Consider the following 21,113-nt stretch of genomic DNA (forward strand, 5'->3'; position numbering starts at 1 on the left):
CCTTCTCTGCGGCCCAGTATATACAGTTACATGGCACACACCTTTGCCTGTGGTGGCTTAAAGTTGTTCTAAATGGAAATGGATATCTTCAATACATTTATGAGATAGCTAATTGATATGGGTCCATCTGTTCTGCCAGCGTTAAATGTGGACGCAATTAATACCTGCCGACGTCAATTATCAAAAGTGTTGTTCATTATACATGAGGAGCTGTCATGGGTGAAGCCTTGAGACAGTGGCAGGTGAATGTCTCTTCACTTCCACCTTGGATGACCATCATGTTTGGAAACAAAAACCCTTCCAAGTTAGGCTCAACTGATCAGATCTGGTTTCAAAACTTTGTAGATAGTAGCCCTATACATTGCCCTTTGTCCTGGCACATACACCAACACTGAAGTTAAGTGCAAAATGTATCCTCTGTCTGTATTCAGAAAGCTTCTACAATACAGGAGTTTGAATGAAAGCCCATTGATGTAAGTATTTAAAGGCACACCAAGCTCTCAGTGACAGGTAGTATAAATCAGCTTCACGTGTTGTTAGTGTCTCTATAAACCTGGCAGCTATTGCCCATTGTGTGGAAAAGGGTCACATCATTGATGTATTACCTCGTGACCAAAGCAACCCTGAATAGCTGAAACCCCTCTTGTTAGCGGAAAAAACATAAAGGGTTTTTATAACGAATTACTAATATTCTAAACATTTTGCCATGAGGTGGAGAGACCTTGCTATGACGTCTCATGTGTAGGCCAATTTCTAAAATTAAATATTTAAATGCATAAGGAATCAGAGTATTTTTTTACTACTTTGTAGAAGTACCTTTGGTGGCAATGACAGCTTTGAGTCTTCTTGGGTAGGCTTGGTTTTGTGCAGTTTCTGCCATTCTTTATGGCAGATCCTTTTAAAGTACTGGGACCTCTGAATATGTTTTTTCTCAAGGATCTCTCTGTATTTTACTGTGTTCATCCTTCCATCTATTCTGACCAGTCTCGCAGCTTGAAGGATCCCCATGGAATGATGCTTCCACCAACATGCCTTACTGATGGGATGGTATTAGCTAGGTTATGAGCAGTACCTTGTTTCTACCAGACATAGTGCTTGACATTCAGGCCTAATAGTTCGATTTTGGTCTCATCAGACAAGGGAATATCTTTCCTCATGCTCTCAGTCTTTCAGATGACATGTCTTTTTTTCAGGAGTTGCTCCTGTGTCTTTTTTTTTGCAGTAGATCAGACATGAGTGAGCAGACATTATCTGTAAACCATCAATATTAACATCATTTCAACATTTGTCTTTTTAATAAGTCCCCACCTATAGTTTTTTGTCTAATGAGAACAAAGAATCTTTCTCCTTATGCTGTCAGAGTCTTTCAGGCGGCAGCATGTCTTTTGCTCAGGAGTTGCTTTACTCGAGTTGGTTTGGCGATATGGCCAGCTCAAGGATAGTCTGGATGTTTCACACATTCTCATTTCACTGTGCTCTTGGGAATGTTCAATGCTTTAGCAATTTCTTCTAAACTTCCTACGCCTCAACACAGTTCTGTTTTGGAAGTCGACTGACTTCTTGGCTTGGTTTTTGCTTTGACATACACTGTGAAGTGTGGGACTTTAAATAGAAAAGTGTTTTCCTTTCTTAATCATGTCCGAGGAATTGAATTCACCACAGGTGGACTACAATCAAGTTCTGCAGGCATCTCAAGGATGATCAACGGACATAGAATGCATCAGAGATGAATTTGGACTGTCAATGCAAGGGGTCTGAATAGTTATATACATAAAATATTTAGATTAGAAATTATTATGCACATTTTTCTAAAAAACATGATTTTGCTTTATTAATATGTAGTAGTGTATGCAGTTTGATAGTAAATCTGTGGCAAGTTTATTTGGCATGTATAGGCTATTTAATGAATTAGAAATTCTGTCTACAACACAACACTATGGGGAGAAATGGAAGGGGTCTGAAAAAAAAAAATGGTACTGTATTAAAGCAAATCAATTTCATTTCAAATGTATCGTAATTATCAATATCAGAGTAATGCCTTGTGAAAAGTGGTCGGTGTTCGAAATCTTTGGTTTACCCCTCCATTCTAATGTTTTTCAGTGAAACCAGAGAACCAGAGTTCCTAATTCAATTTTGTAGGGACCCATAAACCTCAGTGACCTTGCTCTGGATCCGGATCTCGACTGCAGTCTGCCTGTTAAGTTGGCGTTGTCCACTCCATCTCATTTATTAATCTAAATAGGTCTATGAAAACTCAAAACAGATCTTTCCTGTTTTCTGTTACAGTAATTACTTAATTACAAAAAGGATTATTGGTGTTTATTTCCTTCATTCCCTCGTTAAGCAGCAGGAAGCGTGCTTTGTTAGTGTATGATCTACATTTATAACCACTAAGCATGACTGATTGAGTGCAGTAAGAGTTTTGCTAGGTGCCCAAGATGATGTGCATTGTGTGAATTTATGCAGAAACAATATGGGCATGGCCTTGAGACAAGATGTACCTTAGGAGATTCACATTTTGTTCTGATGTTCTGGATCCATCCTACACTGCAGAGGACCCAGCCTCATGTATGTCCATGGAAATCCCTTTGGTCACCTACAAAATACATGAAATCGATTGTGTGCTGTTTCACCAAAGGCTATTCATGAAGGTAACAATCTAGGTAAAGGCACATGCTGGATATCAAACCTATAGGCGCAGTGTTTTTTATTTTTTACATTTACTTAGGGCCAGCACAAACAACCCAAGCCTTTTTCGAAGGTTGCCCCTGGCTGCTATATGGCTCTGGCCAGTTGATGGTATTTCTCCAGGATTTATCTGGTTCTGCCTGCCTTCAGACAATTAATAGAACCTAAATACATTCTAAGTGTTCTGAAAGGTCCAGAAATGTATTGCTTTGACGAGAACCAGCCTCCTATATGACATTATTAACTATTATTCTGTGATTGGTTAGACAACATCCAATCGCTCGTTAATTTGTTTAGCAAAAAGTCCCTTATTTATGCAACATACAGTTATTGTATCTGGGTGGAAAAGTAGTCGGATCAGTGTATCCAGGTCTCTGCTGCCCATTCACTCCTTCGGTTTCTTGTAGAAGGTTTAGGACAAAAAAAGCTTGGTAACAAATTAAACTTTTGTGCCGAATATCTTATTGTTCCATTTGTTTTGTGTGACATGGTATGATCAGTCATGCAGTTTAAAGACTGCTCTATTTTGTATCTTGGCCCATATTCATTCTTGCAGAGTATGTTATTGTGTTACAGTATAGTAGGCGCTGGGTAGGGTTCTACTCAGGGTTTACTCAGTGAGTTAGGGCAGCCTATAAAGCAGCGCCATAATGTGTCAGCAAATGACTCTCTCTGGCCTGAGTGGAACTGGCCGGTTTTGATGGCACAGCAGTTTTTAGGCCCGCGAGACATCTGCCTGCTGACTTTCAGCATATGGCCTTCTCTTTAGGGTGGGAAATGATTAGATGTAATCTCTGATAATCCAATTGGATTATATTCCTCTCTCAGGAAAGTAGGGAGAGAATAAGAGCGAGAGAATGAGAGAGGGAGAAGGAGGAGAAGGTGGTGGTGGTGGTGGTGGTGGTGTCCGTTTAATTTGGATCTGACACATTACCTTTCTATTGTCAATTTCATGCCAAGGGAGGTGTAAAAAAAGAGCTCTATATATTTTATAATTGACCTATAGCTGATGAGAAAAAAAAATCACCTCCAGAGCTTTGCAGTTAAATTTGGCCTCCTATGCATAGTTTATTTGTCAGTGATAATTTGTCTAACTACTCAAACTGGCAATGAGTTCAGTGGGTTGACAGAGAGTGTACAGATCATAGGTAATAGAACCGCTTTGTATCTTTGGTACAGATCCTGTTATAAAATTGTTGCATTCCCATTGCCAGGCAACCATACCAGGAACGATCTGGAGGAATGACCAGGTTTGCCCAGATGAATCTCTGCATATTCATTCCAATGCCTTATAGCCAAATTGTAAGGGATGTTAAGGAGATTAGGTCCTATCCTTTTCTGATCTTTGGGATTGAGCCAGAGAGGTTTATTGTGGGCTAAAGCCTGAATGGTTTATTATTCGCTTAGTCACGCAATGTCCACGAGTGACCGTTTGTTTGCGTGTGTGTGTTTGTGTGTTTGCACATGCATGCGTGTTGATGTGTTCGATTAAGTTCTGGAAATAACCCAGGGATTGAGCTTTCCCTTCTCTGACTAGCCAAACTCAGTGATCTGATCAAACGTCACACCCAGGAATGTTTCTTCTCAGCAAGGTGTCTGGATCCAATCGCTGACAACGTTTTATTGTATAACCTTTATTTTTTATTTAATCAAAAGTTGAACAATGGTAGTGGCTCAAACTTAAATAGGCCTCTGTAGCCAATAATAGAGCAGCTGAAGAATTCAACTTGAGTTGCCAGGTAATCTTTTTCCATCTCCCTTCCCCTCTCCCATAGATACTGCCCAAATTAATGTGACCTAATTGACTGATGCGATTAAGAGATGGTTAAACATTGAACTCTGGGATTGTATTAATGGCAGGACTTGGCGGTCATACAAGGTCTCTCTCACACATTCCTAGTTTATTTACCCCTCAGGTTCTTAAGGGACAGTCCCACACCTCCCTGTTATGATGGTCGCCATACACCTTTTTTTCATATGCTGCAACCAACGACAACCAATTAGTGAGCTTGTTCTTCAGAACTGGTTTGGGATTTGGGCAGGTAATGTATTTTGGTGTGTGCTGAGGGAATCTGAGCAAGGAGGGAGGGGGTCATGGTGTATTAGGTGTTAGTAGGAGAGAGGGGGTCATGGTGTATTAGGTGTTAGTAGGAGGGAGGGGGTCATGGTGTATTAGGTGTTAGTAGGAGGGAGGGGGTCATGGTGTATTAGGTGTTAGTAGGAGGGAGGGGGTCGTGGTGTATTAGGTGTTAGTAGGAGGGAGGGGGTCATGGTGTATTAGGTGTTAGTAGGAGGGAGGGGGTCATGGTGTATTAGGTGTTAGTAGGAGGGAGGGGGTCGTGGTGTATTAGGTGTTAGTAGGAGGGAGGGGGATATGGTGTATTAGGTGTTAGTAGGAGGGAGGGGGATATGGTGTATTAGGTGTTAGTAGGAGGGAGGGGGTCATGGTGTATTAGGTGTTAGTAGGAGGGAGGGGGTCAACACCTCAACCTTATAATTTATATAAAATCTGATTCGTCACTTTCTTTGTAAACAAGAGGTACAGAAGACTTGGACATTCTTAGTTATGGGGCCATTTTCCAACAATGCAGAATTAGAAATAAAGAATAATAGAAATAATAAGAATAGACAGTAAAAATAAATATGAACACACTGAATAATCATGAATAACAAGAAGACCAAATGTACATCGCAGGATTAGCTCAAACTCACAGTGTAGACCCCCCCCCTTCAAATGTCTCCCTCTTTCCTGCAGTTCCCTGTGGGTAGACGCTCGGCCTGTGACATCTACTGGCATGGGGTGTCCTTCCACGACAACGACAACATAGTGTCTGGGCAGGTCAACAAGTTCCCAGGTAAACACACTTAAACACGCTGTCGTTCATGTTTTTCCTGTGCCTTTTCAACAGAGACCCTTTATCCAAGGCCAACCGGACATCTGAATAAATTAGCAAGTCCCCCGCCTGTGCTCTGGAAGGGAGGAACACTGTTGTCAGGCAGATTTTGCACTTGAATAGTATCCTGGGGTCCTGTTATCTGATTGTGTGAGCCTTGCTGGTCCACCCTGTGTTAATGCCTCCTGCCGCACAAATGAAACCCAGAATGACTGATGATTGCATTAGGAGTGTTGAGGATTATTATTCTCTGTGAGGATCTGGAACATTTAAGACCCGGCTGTCAGTCCTTATCTGATCCGTGGGGGTGGCTAACCATGCCAGTAACAGAGCTTCACCTGTCTCTAATAATACAGCCACCTCCAAAATCAACCTGGATGATGATGAACAAAAAATGACTACAAAATGAACAACACTGTTCTATGTGTTGTGTTACAAAGTACGGGAGTGTATTATTTGTAACAAATTGCTCAGAGGAAATGTTTTCTCCAAACTATAGGTGTCAAAATGACTGTCACAACTTAGGATTCTTATGATTAAAATAGCATATTCATGTACAGTGGATATAAAAAGTTTACACACCCCTGTTAAAATGCCAGGTTCTTGTGATCTCCATCATAAAGGGATAGCTCATCGTAGATTCATATTTGGGTGAAGTAACATTTACTTTGAGTTGTTTTTGAGGCTCTTGGAGTCATTTTTCAAGACAAGCCAGCATGCAATTCTGTCCAAGCCTGAAATTAGCATGATTAGCATTGTTCTAGGGAAGTGTTATTTCACCCAAATATGAATCTATGACGAACTATCCCTTTAAGGACCTGTAGACGGTTCAAGAGTCCAAGAACAATACAAGGACCACAGTTGCCGAGTTACAAAACATGGTTGCATCTTTGGATCATCTTTGGGTATATAATTAGACACCACATCTGTGCCAATAGCCTGTTTGGAAGGGTTGCTGGAAAACAGAGCAAACAAGAAATGAAGCGTCAGGAGTTAAATGTTAAATGTCATTGGCACTTGGAATTGGTCAAATTAGACAAAGTAGAGCTCTCAGGTTACACCATTTAGGGGTGCATTTGGCTTCAAATGAGGGAGGCATATGCAGAATAGAACCTCATTCCTATGGTAAAATATGGTGGTGGATCTTTTATGTTATGTGGGTGTTACTTGGCCCCTTTTTAAGGTCAACACCATCATGAACTCTGTCAAGTACCAGGCTTTGCCAAAAACGGGTTGCCTGTTTTAGGAGGCTGACTCTTAGTCTCGTCTTCTGGCAGGATATTGACTCCCAGTACACTAAGAAATCCATGAAAACATGGTAAACCGATCGCAAAATCTAGTTTTTGCAATGCCCATCTATGATTCTGGACTTAGGTTGAACAAGGCAGTCCATAAGCAGCAGAGCAAAGAGTCTCACAGATCTAGAAACATTATGTTTGGAGTATTTGTCTAAGATCCATTCAAATGTCTTGTCCAATCTCATAGAAAATATAGAAAAAGGAATATTGCTCTTAGGAAGGGAAGGTTACAAAGTATTAAAAACTAGATTACCAATAATCTGACCTGGAATTTGACCTAGCCAATTACCTGTGGTTTGTTTTTTAATCTTTCATTTTTGAATCTTCCGAAGGGTATCGGTTATTCTGGAGGTTGACTGTGTGTTTTTAGGAATGATTGAGATGCTCCGGAAGATTAACCTGAGCCGAGCGGTGAGGACCATGCAGGAGCTCTTCCCTGAGGAGTACAACTTCTACCCCCGTTCATGGATCCTCCCAGAGGAGTACCAGCTGTTCTCCACACAGGTAAGGATGCAGGACAGTAGTTTAATTTCCACAGTGATTTAATTATGAACGGACTGATTGATTAGCCATAGGTAAACCTCTTAGTGAAGGACACATGTTTGTTACCTACTGGATACAGGTACAGCGCTCAATAGAGGAGACACCAATTCAGTTACCACACCTCAGCACAGTACACGCTTTCCTTAGCTCAAGGCATTTCTTTGGCGATTCAGTTATGAAGCAGTCATAATCAAAGCTCCCTTACAACCCCGCATCTCTCTCCCCACCACTGTTTTGAGCTGCATTCTGAGAGCAGAGTTTTTAAAGTGGCGTGTTTTCAGATATTTTCTGAAGATGGGTCCATGGACTCCGCTGTCCTGATGATAGTGTCCAGGAGACAGAATGGTTTGGGTTTGGATGTGGCAGTGACAATACCAACAGAACTAATGACTCATGAGGAACAGTTTTCTTAAATGATTTCTTAAAAAATTGCAGTACAATTTACTCTCCACACACACCCACACACACGTCTGTGTGGCAAGAACAAGCAGTCTGTTCTGGGCATGCTCAGTGCAGGCAGGGAAAGGTAGGGATAAGCAGTTTAGGATGGAGAGCCAACAACGGTTGCTTATAATGAATGACACACTACCTAACAGGCTGTGACACACCTCGGTCACTAACGCTCCACATGATACCATACACACCCATTCCGAAGGACCAGCTGTCTCTCGCGCACACACACACACACACACACACAACGATGGACCAGCTGTCTAAGACACACACACACGCCCCACTTTATCCCCTGTATTTCAAATCCCTGTGTTGCCATTCAGCCTCCTTAGTGAATCCTCTGAGTTGACACACAGGTTTATATTTGACTAACTAAAGGAAAAGGTCAAGGGTCAAGCTGATGAGTATTAATGGTGGCAGACCTTAAGCGGTCACTGTGACTTTAAGTGGATGTGTTCTAGCATAGCATAGGCTGGTGATTCTACAGGCTTTGTAACTTAATTGACAGAATTGCGAAAAATTATCCAGCTCTGCTACTCAAACAGAGGGGGGCAGTAGAGCCCGTTTAATAAGCTCTGAAACTACCACAGTCAGACAGGCTCTAGACAAACTAACCTTGATGGGTCTGTGCCGTAGGATAGAGAGAGGAATGTATTAAGTCTATAAATTTAACTTGGTCTCTTTAGTTATGCTTTAATCACGTTAAGCCAACATAAGAAATAGTAATATTGGCACATTTGTCAAATATTGATTACTGGCTTGTACATACCAAAGACAAGTAAAATGAACCATATTCTACCTCCAACTTCCTTTAAAGTATTAGCAGAGACTAACAAATGGTATACATTTGACTGAAGTAGGAAATCATTTTAAGGAAATATCCCTGAATCCCAAGTTATCACTTTTATCCTAACTTAGTAAATTGCCCTAAATCAGAAGAATTCCGCAGAGATTGTCTTGCTTTTCTTCTGAGCTAAGGTGAATTGTTCCTATGTTTCAATAAATGTAATATTAATATCCATGGATCCCATCTACACAGGTCTAGAATCAGATTTAGAATATATATATATAATTCATATAAGTGCCCAGCAAGATTTTAGAAAACCACAATGGAATCACGCAATTTTATGACATTTGTGGTGACACAAATTGATGTAAGCAGTGTCATGCAGCAGTTAGTGTAAAAATTTTTTTCAAAACCCTGCTGGATGGTAGATTTGATGTCCAAAGCTTCCAACGTCACCAATCACGTGGTATGACCTGACTAACCTGTTTTAAAAAAGGTTTTATTTTATTGGCTATTTAGAAAATAGGTCACATGGTTTAAAATGGAACTCTGGCCAAAAAACTCCGTCAGTAACCTTGTGAATTTGTGAAAATGTAGCAACCTTGTAAGTGTTCATATTTAGTATATTCTAAATGTACAGCAGGGCTGTCTATACACAGAAAAAGCAAGATGAGTGGTCAATAAAACATGGTTGAGCTTGTTTTATGTAAGTTTGCATTGTGCAACTCTGGGCCTAATAAAACATAGTAGTCAGTCCATGAAAGCTATTGTTTTATTAATTAATCCAAGTGAATAATTCTAGATAATGTAGCTAGCCTTGTAAACCCAAGTCTGAATATGAAATAAAGCCTTGTTTCCATGCAATACAGCATAAGAGATCATGTTGTTAGATTCTAGCCAATGTTTTCTCAACTAGTTGGTTATTTTATAACTACAACCATTTTAAAATAACAAATGGCCAAATTATTTGTTAAAAACTACTTTATATTGAGCTTTGGATTTGACGGCAATGATGTGTTTCTGCATATGAGCTGTGATTGCTACGTCAGAAGCTTTGCATATTTTTGTACTTTGCTCTTTTTGATTTACGTTTAGACTGCTACATTAATACATAAAAAAAAAAAAGAAAACCGAAGAGTGAGCGAGCAATAAACACATTTATTTTTTTGCATTAGCTATATCCATTAGTCCAGCTTAAAGTTCATCAAGGCCCCAACATCACTGTTAGCTGTCCCACTAAATAACTCTTTATGGTCAGTATGGGTGTGTCTTTCTAGAATGTAATGCTTGCTTGTAAAAAATAAAATAAAATATAGCATATAAAATGCTGTTCACAGATATTAGTTGTAAGTTTTTTTTCCCCCAGGGTCAGAGACAGGCTAATGTTCTTAACTGAAGATGCAATCATGCAAAGGCAAAGCCTGTAGCTTGATGATCAGCCTTTATATTGCTCAACTTGTATCATCCTGTCCCAGTGTGAGATTAGGTCACATTAGGTGATAACGGGTAGCATGCTACCACTATACTACACCACTAAATGTACTGTGATTAGACTCCTTTACAATCATGCTGATTTGCTCTCTTACACGTCTCTGTTCCCCTCTTAGTAATCAGACCATGCAGCTCCTTCTGTTTCACTCAAACCAACTAGTAGAACTGATATTACAACCATCTACAGCGGCTTTGGCCACTGAAGATGAAGACCAAACATCTTCACAGATTTAGAGTGACGGTGGTATCGCTGTTTGTACCTGAGAGTTGCTGAGTCTGATAGTTCGGTCATTGACAGCTTAATGCTACAGGGTTAACCGTCCCGTGCCTTTCTCTGTCCATAGATCCGTCTGGCCAAGGACAGTGACGCGTCCCTGAAGCCCACCTTCATCGTTAAGCCCGACGGAGGCTCTCAGGGAGATGGCATCTATCTCATCCGCGACCCCAGCGACCTCAGGGTCATCGCTGGGTCGCAGACCAAGCAGTCAGTGGTCCAGGAGTACATCCACAAGCCCCTTCTCATCGACAAGCTGAAGTTCGACATCCGTCTCTACGTGCTGGTCAAGTCCCTTGAGCCGCTGGAGATCTATATCGCTAAAGAGGGCCTGTCACGGTTCTGCACCGAGCCATACCAGGTAAGAACAAACTGGACATTAGGATGCTATAGCACATACATAACCCATACATTCATAAGCAGCTCCTGCATTAAGCCCAACAGGTAGGAACCTACAGAAGAACTTAAGAACATTCCATTTGGCATCTAGGCATTCAAGATTTAGCGTTTAAACATGCTTTTTTCATGTTTTAAAGTGTTTAAATGTAGAATTGTAACTTCCATGTGTCTCCTCTCTCCCTGCCACCCCACCAGGAGCCCAGTCAGAAGAACCTGAGCCATGTGTTCATGCACCTCACCAACTACTCCCTCAACATCCAGAGTGGGAACTTTGTTCACTCGAACAGTCTGTCGTCAGGCAGCAAGCGCACCTTCTCCAGCGTGCTCTACCGCCTGGCCTCTAAAGGAGTGGACATCAAGAAGGTGTGGTCGGATATCATCTCTCTGGTCATCAAGACGGTCATCGCCCTGGTCCCTGAGCTCAAGGTCTACTACCAGGCCGACATACCACCTGGGAAACCAGGACCCAGCTGTTTCCAGGTAAGGAAGGGGGATGGTTGGAGGCTTTTCCAGGATAGTGCCATAGTTAAGACCGCATAATCACTTTAACCATTTGTTGACGACCTCATGCTAGTACGACCCGCCGAATAGCAGACATGAGCGAATCCCTGACTGACTGTTTGGATAATGAACGGAGACTGTGAGAGGAGCGGTCCCTACGTCAGCTGATGTAGCCGAGCCGATGAGCCGCTCGGGTTCCCTGGCTGAATGAGCTATGCTTGTTTGTATTATGGTGAGGGTAGACATTATGGGATGGATAGATCTTCCATACAAATAGATAGTAGTCTAACACATAGCGGGAATAAATAAAGCAGAACTCACAAGATTTCATAAATGATCAAATTACCGGCTCAATCAGTTCTCAGGTTTACTCTCTCAATTTCGTTCCATTAAAGACCCCCAGGGGCGGGGGATACAATGCTTTAAACATGTATTTTAGGGTGCCTATTGCACAGTACTTTGATGTGTGTGTGTAAAATCCATGTCTATGTGGACATGTGGGAACCCAAAGATAGTAAAACCTGTGAATTAGGTTCCCACAAGGTTTTTTGGGGATGTCCCCAGTAGGGACATTTTCATTTACACCTTAGGGGTTTAGAGTAAAACTAATAATTGGGCATACTGTTTGAATACAATCAATCAACTGAATCTGTTTTTACATCAGCTGTGCCTTTACAGGATTGGGATTACTTTTGTACTAAGGCTTGATTTTAGGCATGAAGTTTGGGCTATTGAGGTTGAGGTTATGTTCCCGGTACTCACTTTGATAGCAAAGCCAAGGTGAATTCCTGGTTGAAGCCGTCATTGTCTTTCTGCAGAACTTGGTCAATCTAGAGAGGGATAGGCAGCACTCACAACAAGGGGCTTCCCGATATAGAGGACACTTCCGGAAATGATGTCTGCCAACATGTGTTATTGTCAGAAACAAATACATCAAATTAGACTCACGTGGCACCTTGGCATTTGTTGAAATATATAGGTAAACCATGTTGATGGGACACATTTACATTTCACTTTGATTATAACCCACAGACAACAATGCGTGGAATTTTACATGTCTGTTTGATTGTATCTACAGTAGTAGATGTAACCAACAGGTTTTATAATTAAGAAAATAGTTATTTGTTAGTTATGAGCATGCTGTAATGGCCTTGTCACTACTGTATCAGATATTAGGCTTTGACATCCTCCTGATGAAGAATCTGAAGCCAGTATTACTGGAGGTCAACGCTAACCCCAGTATGAGAATAGAACACGAACAAGAAGTAAGTGAACCCTCATTATCAACATCATTATCATTTTCAAACTCATCATTATCTGCATCATCATCAACCTAACCATCATCATCATGATCACCATCACCATTATCGTCATCACCATGATCGCAATTGTCATTATAGTCATCATAATCACCGTCATTATCAACATGATCATCATCACAATCATCATCACTATGATAACCAACATAACCACAATCACCACCATCATCATTATCATCATTTTCATCACTTTCATCGTCATCACCAAGATCACCAATGTAACCATCATCACTATCATCATTAGCTCGATGTTAAGGTGAGCCTGCGTGGTGTTTTCCAGGTGTCTCCTGGGGTGTTTGAGTACGTCCCCAGCCCAGTAGATGAGGAGGTGAAGGTGGGAGTCATTAGAGACACACTCCGTCTCATGGACCCTGCTCAGAGGAAACCACCAGTGTAAGTCTAATACACACACACACACACTAACACTGAGCAGGCATGCACACATGTAAATTAAGGAACTGGGATATGGACAGGAAGTGAGGGCTCAGGTGTTGGTTGAGGTTAGGGTTGAGCTGGGATATGAACAGGAAGTGAGACTGGAGTGTTGGTTGAGGTTAGGTTTGATCTGGGATATGGACAGGAAGTGGGGCTGGAGTGTTGGTTGAGGTTAGGGTTGACCTGGGATATGGAGAGGAAGTGAGGCTGGAGTGTTGGTTGAGGTTAGGTAGGTTCTGGGATATGGACAGGAAGTGGGGCTGGAGTGTTGGTTGAGGTTAGGGTTGACCTGGGATATGGACAGGAAGTGAGGCTGGAGTGTTGGTTGAGGTTAGGTAGGTTCTGGGATATGGACAGGAAGTGGGGCTGGAGTGTTGGTTGAGGTTAGGGTTGATCTGGGATATGGACAGGAAGTGGGGCTGGAGTGTTGGTTGAGGTTAGGGTTGATCTGGGATATGGACAGGAAGTGAGGCTGGAGTGTTGGTTGAGGTTAGGGTTGACCTGGGATATGAACAGGAAGTGAGGCTGGAGTGTTGGTTGAGGTTAGGGTTGATCTGGGATATGGACAGGAAATGAGGCTGGAGTGTTTGTTGAGGTTAGGGTTGATCTGGGATATGGACAGGAAGTGAGGCTGGAGTGTTGGTTGAGGTTAGGGTTGACCTGGGATATGGACAGGAAATGAGGCTGGAGTGTTGGTTGAGGTTAGGGTTGATCTGGGATATGGACAGGAAGTGAGGACTGCAGTCCAATGTTTGTTTGTGGGGATATTATCCAGCCAGTCAGTGTGACGTGGTGTGTTCGGAGCTCTGGGGATTGCTGCTGGTATGGGAACTCCTGCCCGCCTCTCCCTCTGCCCTCTCTGGCCCAGTGAGCAGCTCTCCATAAGCCTGTTAAAGGGAAACATTTCATTCCGGAACAGACGTGATGGTATTTCACACATGACTGTGCCGTGGGAGTGTGTGGCTCCCCCCCCCCCCCCCCAGTTGATCCTTTTACTCTCTCGCCCTTCCTTCTCTCTTCCTCCTCGTCTCTTCCTTAGTGTTCATCACAAGTCATGGCTTCCACAGCCAGTCAGGCTCTCTTCCACATATCTGTCTGCCTTGTGATCTGTAATGTCTTTTCCCGATCAGTCAGGTTTCCCCCCATATGTATGAATGACTAAATCCACGGAAGTCACGACGTGCCTGATGGAAATGCTGGGACAGTTACATGAATTTTCAGCAGACAATTTGTTTGTTCAACATTGTATTATCTGGAGTCTGTTTAAAATATGATGCCAGAAATGTGATAGAGGTGGGAACAGCTCAAATATGAAATAACCATAAGATTAAAGGAGACGCCCGTGCAATATATTATGTTCTCCTACCACCTTGAAAGACGTGTATTAGGCTACGGATTAAATAAGTTATGATTGATTAACTTCACAGAGTGTTAAGAGTGCAAAGGGATGCAAAGTTGGATGCTTGATGAAAGTGCCTTTTATGTGTTTGTCATCACACATTGCTTCTGTCTGTTTGGTGAACATATTTTCTTTATGCAGCCTTTACAATATTCATATGAAAACTGTTGCCAGTTGGATGGAAAACAGCTAATGAATGGAATAGCTGCAGTGACATAACACCCTGTCAGATATTGCTGTATTCATGACCACAGACATTCTGATTTAATCCTGTGGAAAATATATAATCCTCATTGCCCTCTCTGCATATCTCTTTCTCTCTCTCTGCATACATCACAATTGAATATAGCAGTATTTTCACATTTGTGTGTGTGTGTGTGTTAGTGAGTCAGACTTTAAATGACATGGTTCGTCACCATAACTGAAGAGGAAGAGCATGTCGGGATATCATTTTCCCCCCAACATGGTGTTGTGGTTCTCTACTGACATGTACATAACTTTATGACCTAATAGACACTAACCAGTCAGTCCTACTACTTGCTAAACTCTGCTTAGCTTTGTAGTGGCCCTTCTTCAGTCTGTTGACAGTGAGTTTGGCACTGGTTTGTCATAATTTTTTCACGCATACATTTTGTCAGGATTTCTGCTTCAGGCCATCTGTGTTCTATATTAAATAATAGCTGTAATTCTTTTAAAACCAAATTTGTCTCTGTATGTCTTCAAGCAGGTTCTGTATGATTTAGTGTTTCAAGCTGCTTCAATCTTCTGCCGCCAAAAGTAGTAGAAAATGGCTCTACAAATCAGATTGCTTTGCTTTGACTCCTTTGTGTATTCAGGTAGACACACACACACACACACACACACACAGTAACTACTCTTCCGGCTTATCGTCAGCTGGGAACTGGAGGTTCTGTGTTTCTTCGTGTGAGGCGGGTAGGCAAAGAATATCTCAAGATGTCTTGTCAGCTGCGGAGCCAGGGAGTCTGAGGATTGTTGCCTGCAGGGAAAAACACTAAGTAACCCCAGCTAGCTAGCTGGCGCTAATGCATATTCATTTATTATATTTGATGTATTGAAAATGTAATAAGTGCAGCAACGAACAATACATTAATCATTTATTCTTTATGATCAACTGTGTGTGTGTAACTGACTGTGTGTATGTGTGTTAGTTGCTATGTGTGTGTTTGTCCTAAGCTAGGTTGATCAAGTCTTTGCCAACATCATGGGGCAGCCATGGCAACGGATAGCTTAAAAAGTTGATATCTTAATCTGATAAACCTTCAACTAGCTGTGCTTACAACCCTGCCCCCCCTCCATATGTTGGCGAGCAGCGTAACACGTGATTTCCAGTAATGATCTGTAACATTGAGATAAATGAAGCATAGTAATGAACAGGAGACATTCATTCAGGAATCAGCAAGGGACCAAATGAACAAATAACTTCATTGGAGACCAGGAGAAAGTAACGTGTGCGGTCACATCTCTCTGTCAAACCAGCCGCAGGTGGTTCTTTGACCAGGACCCATTTATGGAATCTGTTTATCTGATATAAAAGGCTAAACTGATCTTAGACTTCTATATATCAAATTGTATTTATTATTATTTGAACAGGTTAGTCGACTTAAGAACCAATTATTTTTGTTAATATCGACTTGGCCAGAGGCTTTTAGTTGAAAGATGACATGACAAATAAACAGAACGAATAAAGAAATTACTACAAATAAACTAAAAAAACGCTGTATACAATTGAACAGATAATAAAATCCAGTTATATTAAGTGCAGTGAGACACTCATATACTGTTCAGCTGGGTTCAGCATGTGGTTTATCGGATAGTAGCTTGTTTATTGTATTTTTTAAGGAGTGAGGTGTGACGAAAGTGTCAAGCTTAAAGGTCTTTAGATCTCTAGATCAACACTCACATACTTTTGGACGCTTTGTGAATTCCAGCCTAGATCTTCCATTCATCCACACAAAGCTGCTGGTACTGCTATCTGTACAGCTCTTCTCTGTTTGTCTTCTATCTCCCGAGGGCTGCTTTTGTAAGATCGCAACAAAAAAGGAAATAACTGTTAAAAACTCAGCAGTTTTCCCTCGATTCTCAGTAACTGGAATGGATACTCTTCTGATGTTGTCCTCTTCTAATATTTGTCTGGCTGGGTTTTAATGAGAAAGAACTACTCACTCTCTCATCCCAGCTCTCATTATCTCGGTTAGTGTTCCAGAAGGCATGTTAAACACTGATCAGGGACTCTTTTAACTCTGGGAATGCAAACAGTTCCTGTCCTATGAGGAGCTAACACACTGTTCACTCAGCAGATGGTCCAGGTACATCCTTAACCCAACATATTGGTGTATAGTGAGGTTTTCAATAAAGGGGCAACTGTTTCATTATGTAAAATGGTAGGATGTAGAGTGGTAGGATGTAGAATGATAGGATGGTGAATGGTAGGATTTAGAGTGACAAGATGTAGAGTGATAGGATGTAGAATGGTAGGGTGTAGGGTGATAGGATCTAGAATGGTAAAATGTTGAGTGGTAGGATGTAGAAAGGTGGGATGTAGAAATGTGGGATGTGGAAATGTGGGATGTGGAATGGTAGAGAAGTAGGATCTAGATTGCTAGGATGTAGAAATGTAGGATATAGAAAGGTGGGATGTAGAAAGGTGGGATGTGGAAAGGTGAGATGTAGAAAGGTGGGATGTAGAATGGTAGAGAAGTAGGATCTAGATTGGTAGGATGTAGAAATGTAGGATATAGAAAGGTGGGATGTGGAAATGTGGGATGTGGAAATGTGGGATGTGGAAATGTGGGATGTAGAAATGTGGGATGTGGAAATGTGGGATGTAGAATGGTAGAGAAGTAGGATCTAGATTGGTAGGATCTAGATTGGTAGGATGTAGAATGGTAGGAAGTAGGAAGGTAGGATCTAGAATGGTAGAGAAGTAGGATCTAAAAAGGTAGGACGTAGAAAGGTAAAATGTAGAAAGGTAGAGAAGTAGCATATATAATGTAAAATGGCAGTATTTAGAATGGTACAATATAGAATAGTTGGATGTATATTCTAGAATTATAATCATTCAGCAGGTAGAATAGAGACAGGACTATAAGTTCTGTATGAATTGGATGTCTGTCTCTGAGACACGAGGAGAGTTAACAGCATAATATGGAGGGAAGGACTGTTGAGGTCTGAGAAGAGGGAGAGCACAGTCTAATGATGGCAGGACCCACTGACACCTAGATAGAACTCACTCAGCATCCTCCCCCAGACCATTAATCCTTCAACACAGAACTGTGCTCTGCTGAGGTGTGTGTTGCAGTGAGCTCAAGTCTGTCTTGTGTCCTGTGACGTCACTGGGTGTTATTTATGAGTCGAAGCAAGATCTGCGTGTGCATGGAGAGGAATGGAAGACAGACATTACCTCACACACATGCCTCTTGCAAATACCCAGGAAGCTTTACCAGAGCCTAAAGTCTCCTTCACTCAATGAATAGGGAAGATGCTCTGTCCATTACCCTCATTTCCAAAAGGATTGGTAGCATTTCCTGTGTCATTACTCTAGCAGTTCTGATTGGATCTGCCGTAGTGTTCTTGTTGTGAAATCAGAGGACTGATTGAGCTCATTAAAGGTTCAAATGCTATTCGCTCTACTTCCTTATTTATGGAGAAAGGGGAACTAGCCGCCTGCTGGGCTGAACCACTATGTCTGTGGAGCTTGGCCACGGGAGCCTTTTCTCTCCCTGGCATAAGACACCCGTCACACAGTAGGGCTCCTTTCATCAGAGCCAAACCTACGTGCGATAGTGACTGCCTGCCGATGTGTTCACGGTGTCCCGGACAGAGAGTGTCTGGCTGCGTCGTCTCTCCTCAACACGCCTGTTCATCTTCAATGGGACGCCGAAAGCTTTCGGCAGCAGCCATTCGGGGACAGGCTCCTGTCGCGCTTCAACGGCTCCTCCCTCTTCCGGGATCTGCATTCAGGATCCGGTTCCCAGTCAGTCAGCCGTGCACGGTTGTTGACAACCGTGACAACGTAGTCACTTCCTCCTCTCTGTAATCAGCCTGGGCTTTATTTGGCTGGCTACAGCGGGATCGGCGGGCCGTGTGGTGGAAACGCCAGCTGCCGGTGATGTCTTTCTGCGGTGTGTTACCGCCGGTTTAAAGGTTTCTGAGGCCATTGCTACCGCCTCATCAGGTTCAGAGGAGAGGACTGGCCGGGGGAGGCTGACAGGACTGTGGAATTAGGTTGTTTCGTCTCCGTCATTGATTAGCTGTAGCTCAACTCTGGAAGGTCTTGGTGGTGGTCACCCCTGCCAAACGGACAGACATCTCTCCCCTTCAGTCACCTCTAATATACCCCAACAGAAGACCCTAGTCACGTTCCTGCACTCTCACTCTTCTTGTCTTTTGTCTGTTTCCTAATTTCCCTCCCTATCCCCCGTGTCTCTCACCATCCATCAACGTCTTGGGCTACCTTTCAAACGGGCAGGTAATATCTTTTCATCCCTCTCCTTGATTAGCCAAATTTAAATGGTAACGCCAAAGCTGAAGGACCGAGATCACAGGTGCTTGTGGAGAGAGATGGAGAAACGGAATAGGCCAAAGCTCAGAAAATCATATCAAATGAAGTTGTTTTGTAGTGCCTCTGGAAAATAAAGGCCAAAGCACCTCTGTTGGTTCAGCGGTTGACTGTTGAGCGGGGCTGTCGAGGAGATAAATGATTTGTGTGGCGGAGAGGTTGTAGAGGGCAAATCGGTCATGTTGTTATCTGGCCTGTCGAACGCTATTGTTGTGTTTTTTCCTCTCTTTTTCTCACCGTTATTCCTGTCTACAGCATTCGTGAGCTCACAGGGACAGAATGTTTTCTCTTCTGTCTACCTTCTGTCATTCATCAAAGTATGGAGCACGCAAAGGTCAAATGGGAAGGTATTCCTCTAGAACTATCTGGAAACAGAAAAGCCTCAAATGGAGTCTGACATAAAACATGACAGTTAATCTGAATTAGTCTGTCAGAGGATATAGGGATACGTTGTCTCTGTTTCTCTGTCCCTCTTTGTTTCCTTCCTGCCTCTGTCCCTCTCTGTTTCCTTCCTGCCTCTGTCCCTCTCTGTTTCCTTCCTACCTCTGTCCCTCTCTGTTTCCTTCCTTTTACTCTCTTATTTTCTGAGTTATAAATGTCAAGTGCTATCTGTTCTCCTGAGCAGCACCAGACCACTCAGAGCTAAACGTGAATCGTTCTCTAATCTGCCTCTACAGCTCTACCCCAGACTGCTGAATTTCTTCCTCAGCCATCACTATCTGACTGGTTATGAATGACTTAGATAGGGGAGCCTGAGGGATTTGTGTGTGTATGTGTGTGCGTCTGAGTGTTCTGTCTCCTTCCAGCTTGTGTGAAGGCTCTAAACCTCTCGGCATTGTCTTTGCACAGACAGCTTTTTTCTAACTGACAACATGTTGCCCTCTCTGAGGTGAGAACCAAGTCTGCTTAAAACTCCAATCCCCTAGCCCAGGTTTATAAAACAAAAAAGAGAGAGTCCAGCTAAAGTAGAACAGCAGTGTCTTCTTTTTGCTATTAACAACAGTACAGTTTCTTTCCCCACTGTGCTGATGGTGCTGGGATTCAATATCCTATGGTGATTAAGGTGAGGTAATATGCAGAGGGGGGTTGGAAAGATGGGTGTTAGTGGAGGGGGGGGGTTGGAGAGAGGGGGAGGTGGGACAGAGGAGGGGGGATGGAGAACGGAGGTGGAGTTGGGGAGAGGATGGGGGTTAGAGAGGTGGGGGGGGTACAGAGATGCGAGAGGTCAGTTTTGGAATGGGATGTTTGGAGAGAGGGTGGAAATTCAGAAGAAATTGTAATCTCAAATGGCACCTTGTAAAAACAATGGTTTTGTTTCCAGAAAATTGTACTCTGCTCTCCTTTTTTCAGTTACATTTTTGGTTTTCAATATTGGCTTCCATTTTATGTTTACATTGTTCATTAAGCACAAGTGTTCTTTAGCAAATGTGTTCTCTTTACAGAGGCAGAATTAAGACAGCCTACAGGCAATGAGGAGAAGTTTGTCAGGCTCCAACCGAGATGTGGCTTCTTTATTCCACACTGAATTACAGAGGTATAGGGGGCAGCCCTGATGACCAATTAAGGCTGTGATTGCCTTGCTCAGGGAATAAACAGAACATTTAGTTTTTCACGTAGACAGCAAGGGGATTTGATGTAGCCACCTTTTGGTTACTAATCAGATGTTCTAACTATTTGGCCACTTGCTGCCCCTTTCAGTAATAATAGGATTTCTAAATTTAGCGGTGTGATGCAAGGATTTGTTTCTAGTATGATTACTTTGTTAAAAGCTAGTTAAGGGACAGAAAAATGACATTTATTAGAAAATATAAAGGTCTGTTTAATATAAAGGTCATTACGTTGAACGACTTTACTGTCAGTAATAGACTTTCAAATCTGGCCTATATTTTTCTTTCCTCAAATAAATATTATACACCGATCAGCCATGACATTATGACCACGTACCTAATATTGTGTAGGTCCCACTTTTGCTCCCAAAACAGCCCTGATACGTTGAGGCATGGACTCACTCAGACCTCTGAAGGTGTGCTGTGGTATCTGGCACCAAGACGTT

General features: G+C 42.3%; 1 protein-coding gene across 5 annotated transcripts in view; it reads left to right on the forward strand.

The window, feature by feature from the left end:
• Nucleotides 1–21,113, forward strand: part of ttll11 (tubulin tyrosine ligase-like family, member 11) — a 31,890-nt gene that overhangs the window by 1,887 nt on the left and 8,890 nt on the right. For all 5 annotated transcript variants that reach the window (XR_002197821.3, XR_002197820.3, XM_020053390.3 and 2 more), the window contains exons 2-7: nt 5,444–5,543; nt 7,251–7,384; nt 10,499–10,789; nt 11,023–11,307; nt 12,498–12,593; nt 12,928–13,040. Coding sequence is in view for 3 of the 5 variants with exons in the window: in XM_020053388.3 (XP_019908947.3) it covers nt 5,444–5,543; nt 7,251–7,384; nt 10,499–10,789; nt 11,023–11,307; nt 12,498–12,593; nt 12,928–13,040 (1,019 nt within the window). In the remaining 2 variants the exon portion in view is untranslated. The remainder of the gene's footprint in view (nt 1–5,443; nt 5,544–7,250; nt 7,385–10,498; nt 10,790–11,022; nt 11,308–12,497; nt 12,594–12,927; nt 13,041–21,113) is intronic.

This window comes from Esox lucius, chromosome 14 (genome assembly GCF_011004845.1).
Source record: "Esox lucius isolate fEsoLuc1 chromosome 14, fEsoLuc1.pri, whole genome shotgun sequence".
In the NCBI taxonomy this organism is placed as follows: Eukaryota; Metazoa; Chordata; class Actinopteri; order Esociformes; family Esocidae; genus Esox; species Esox lucius.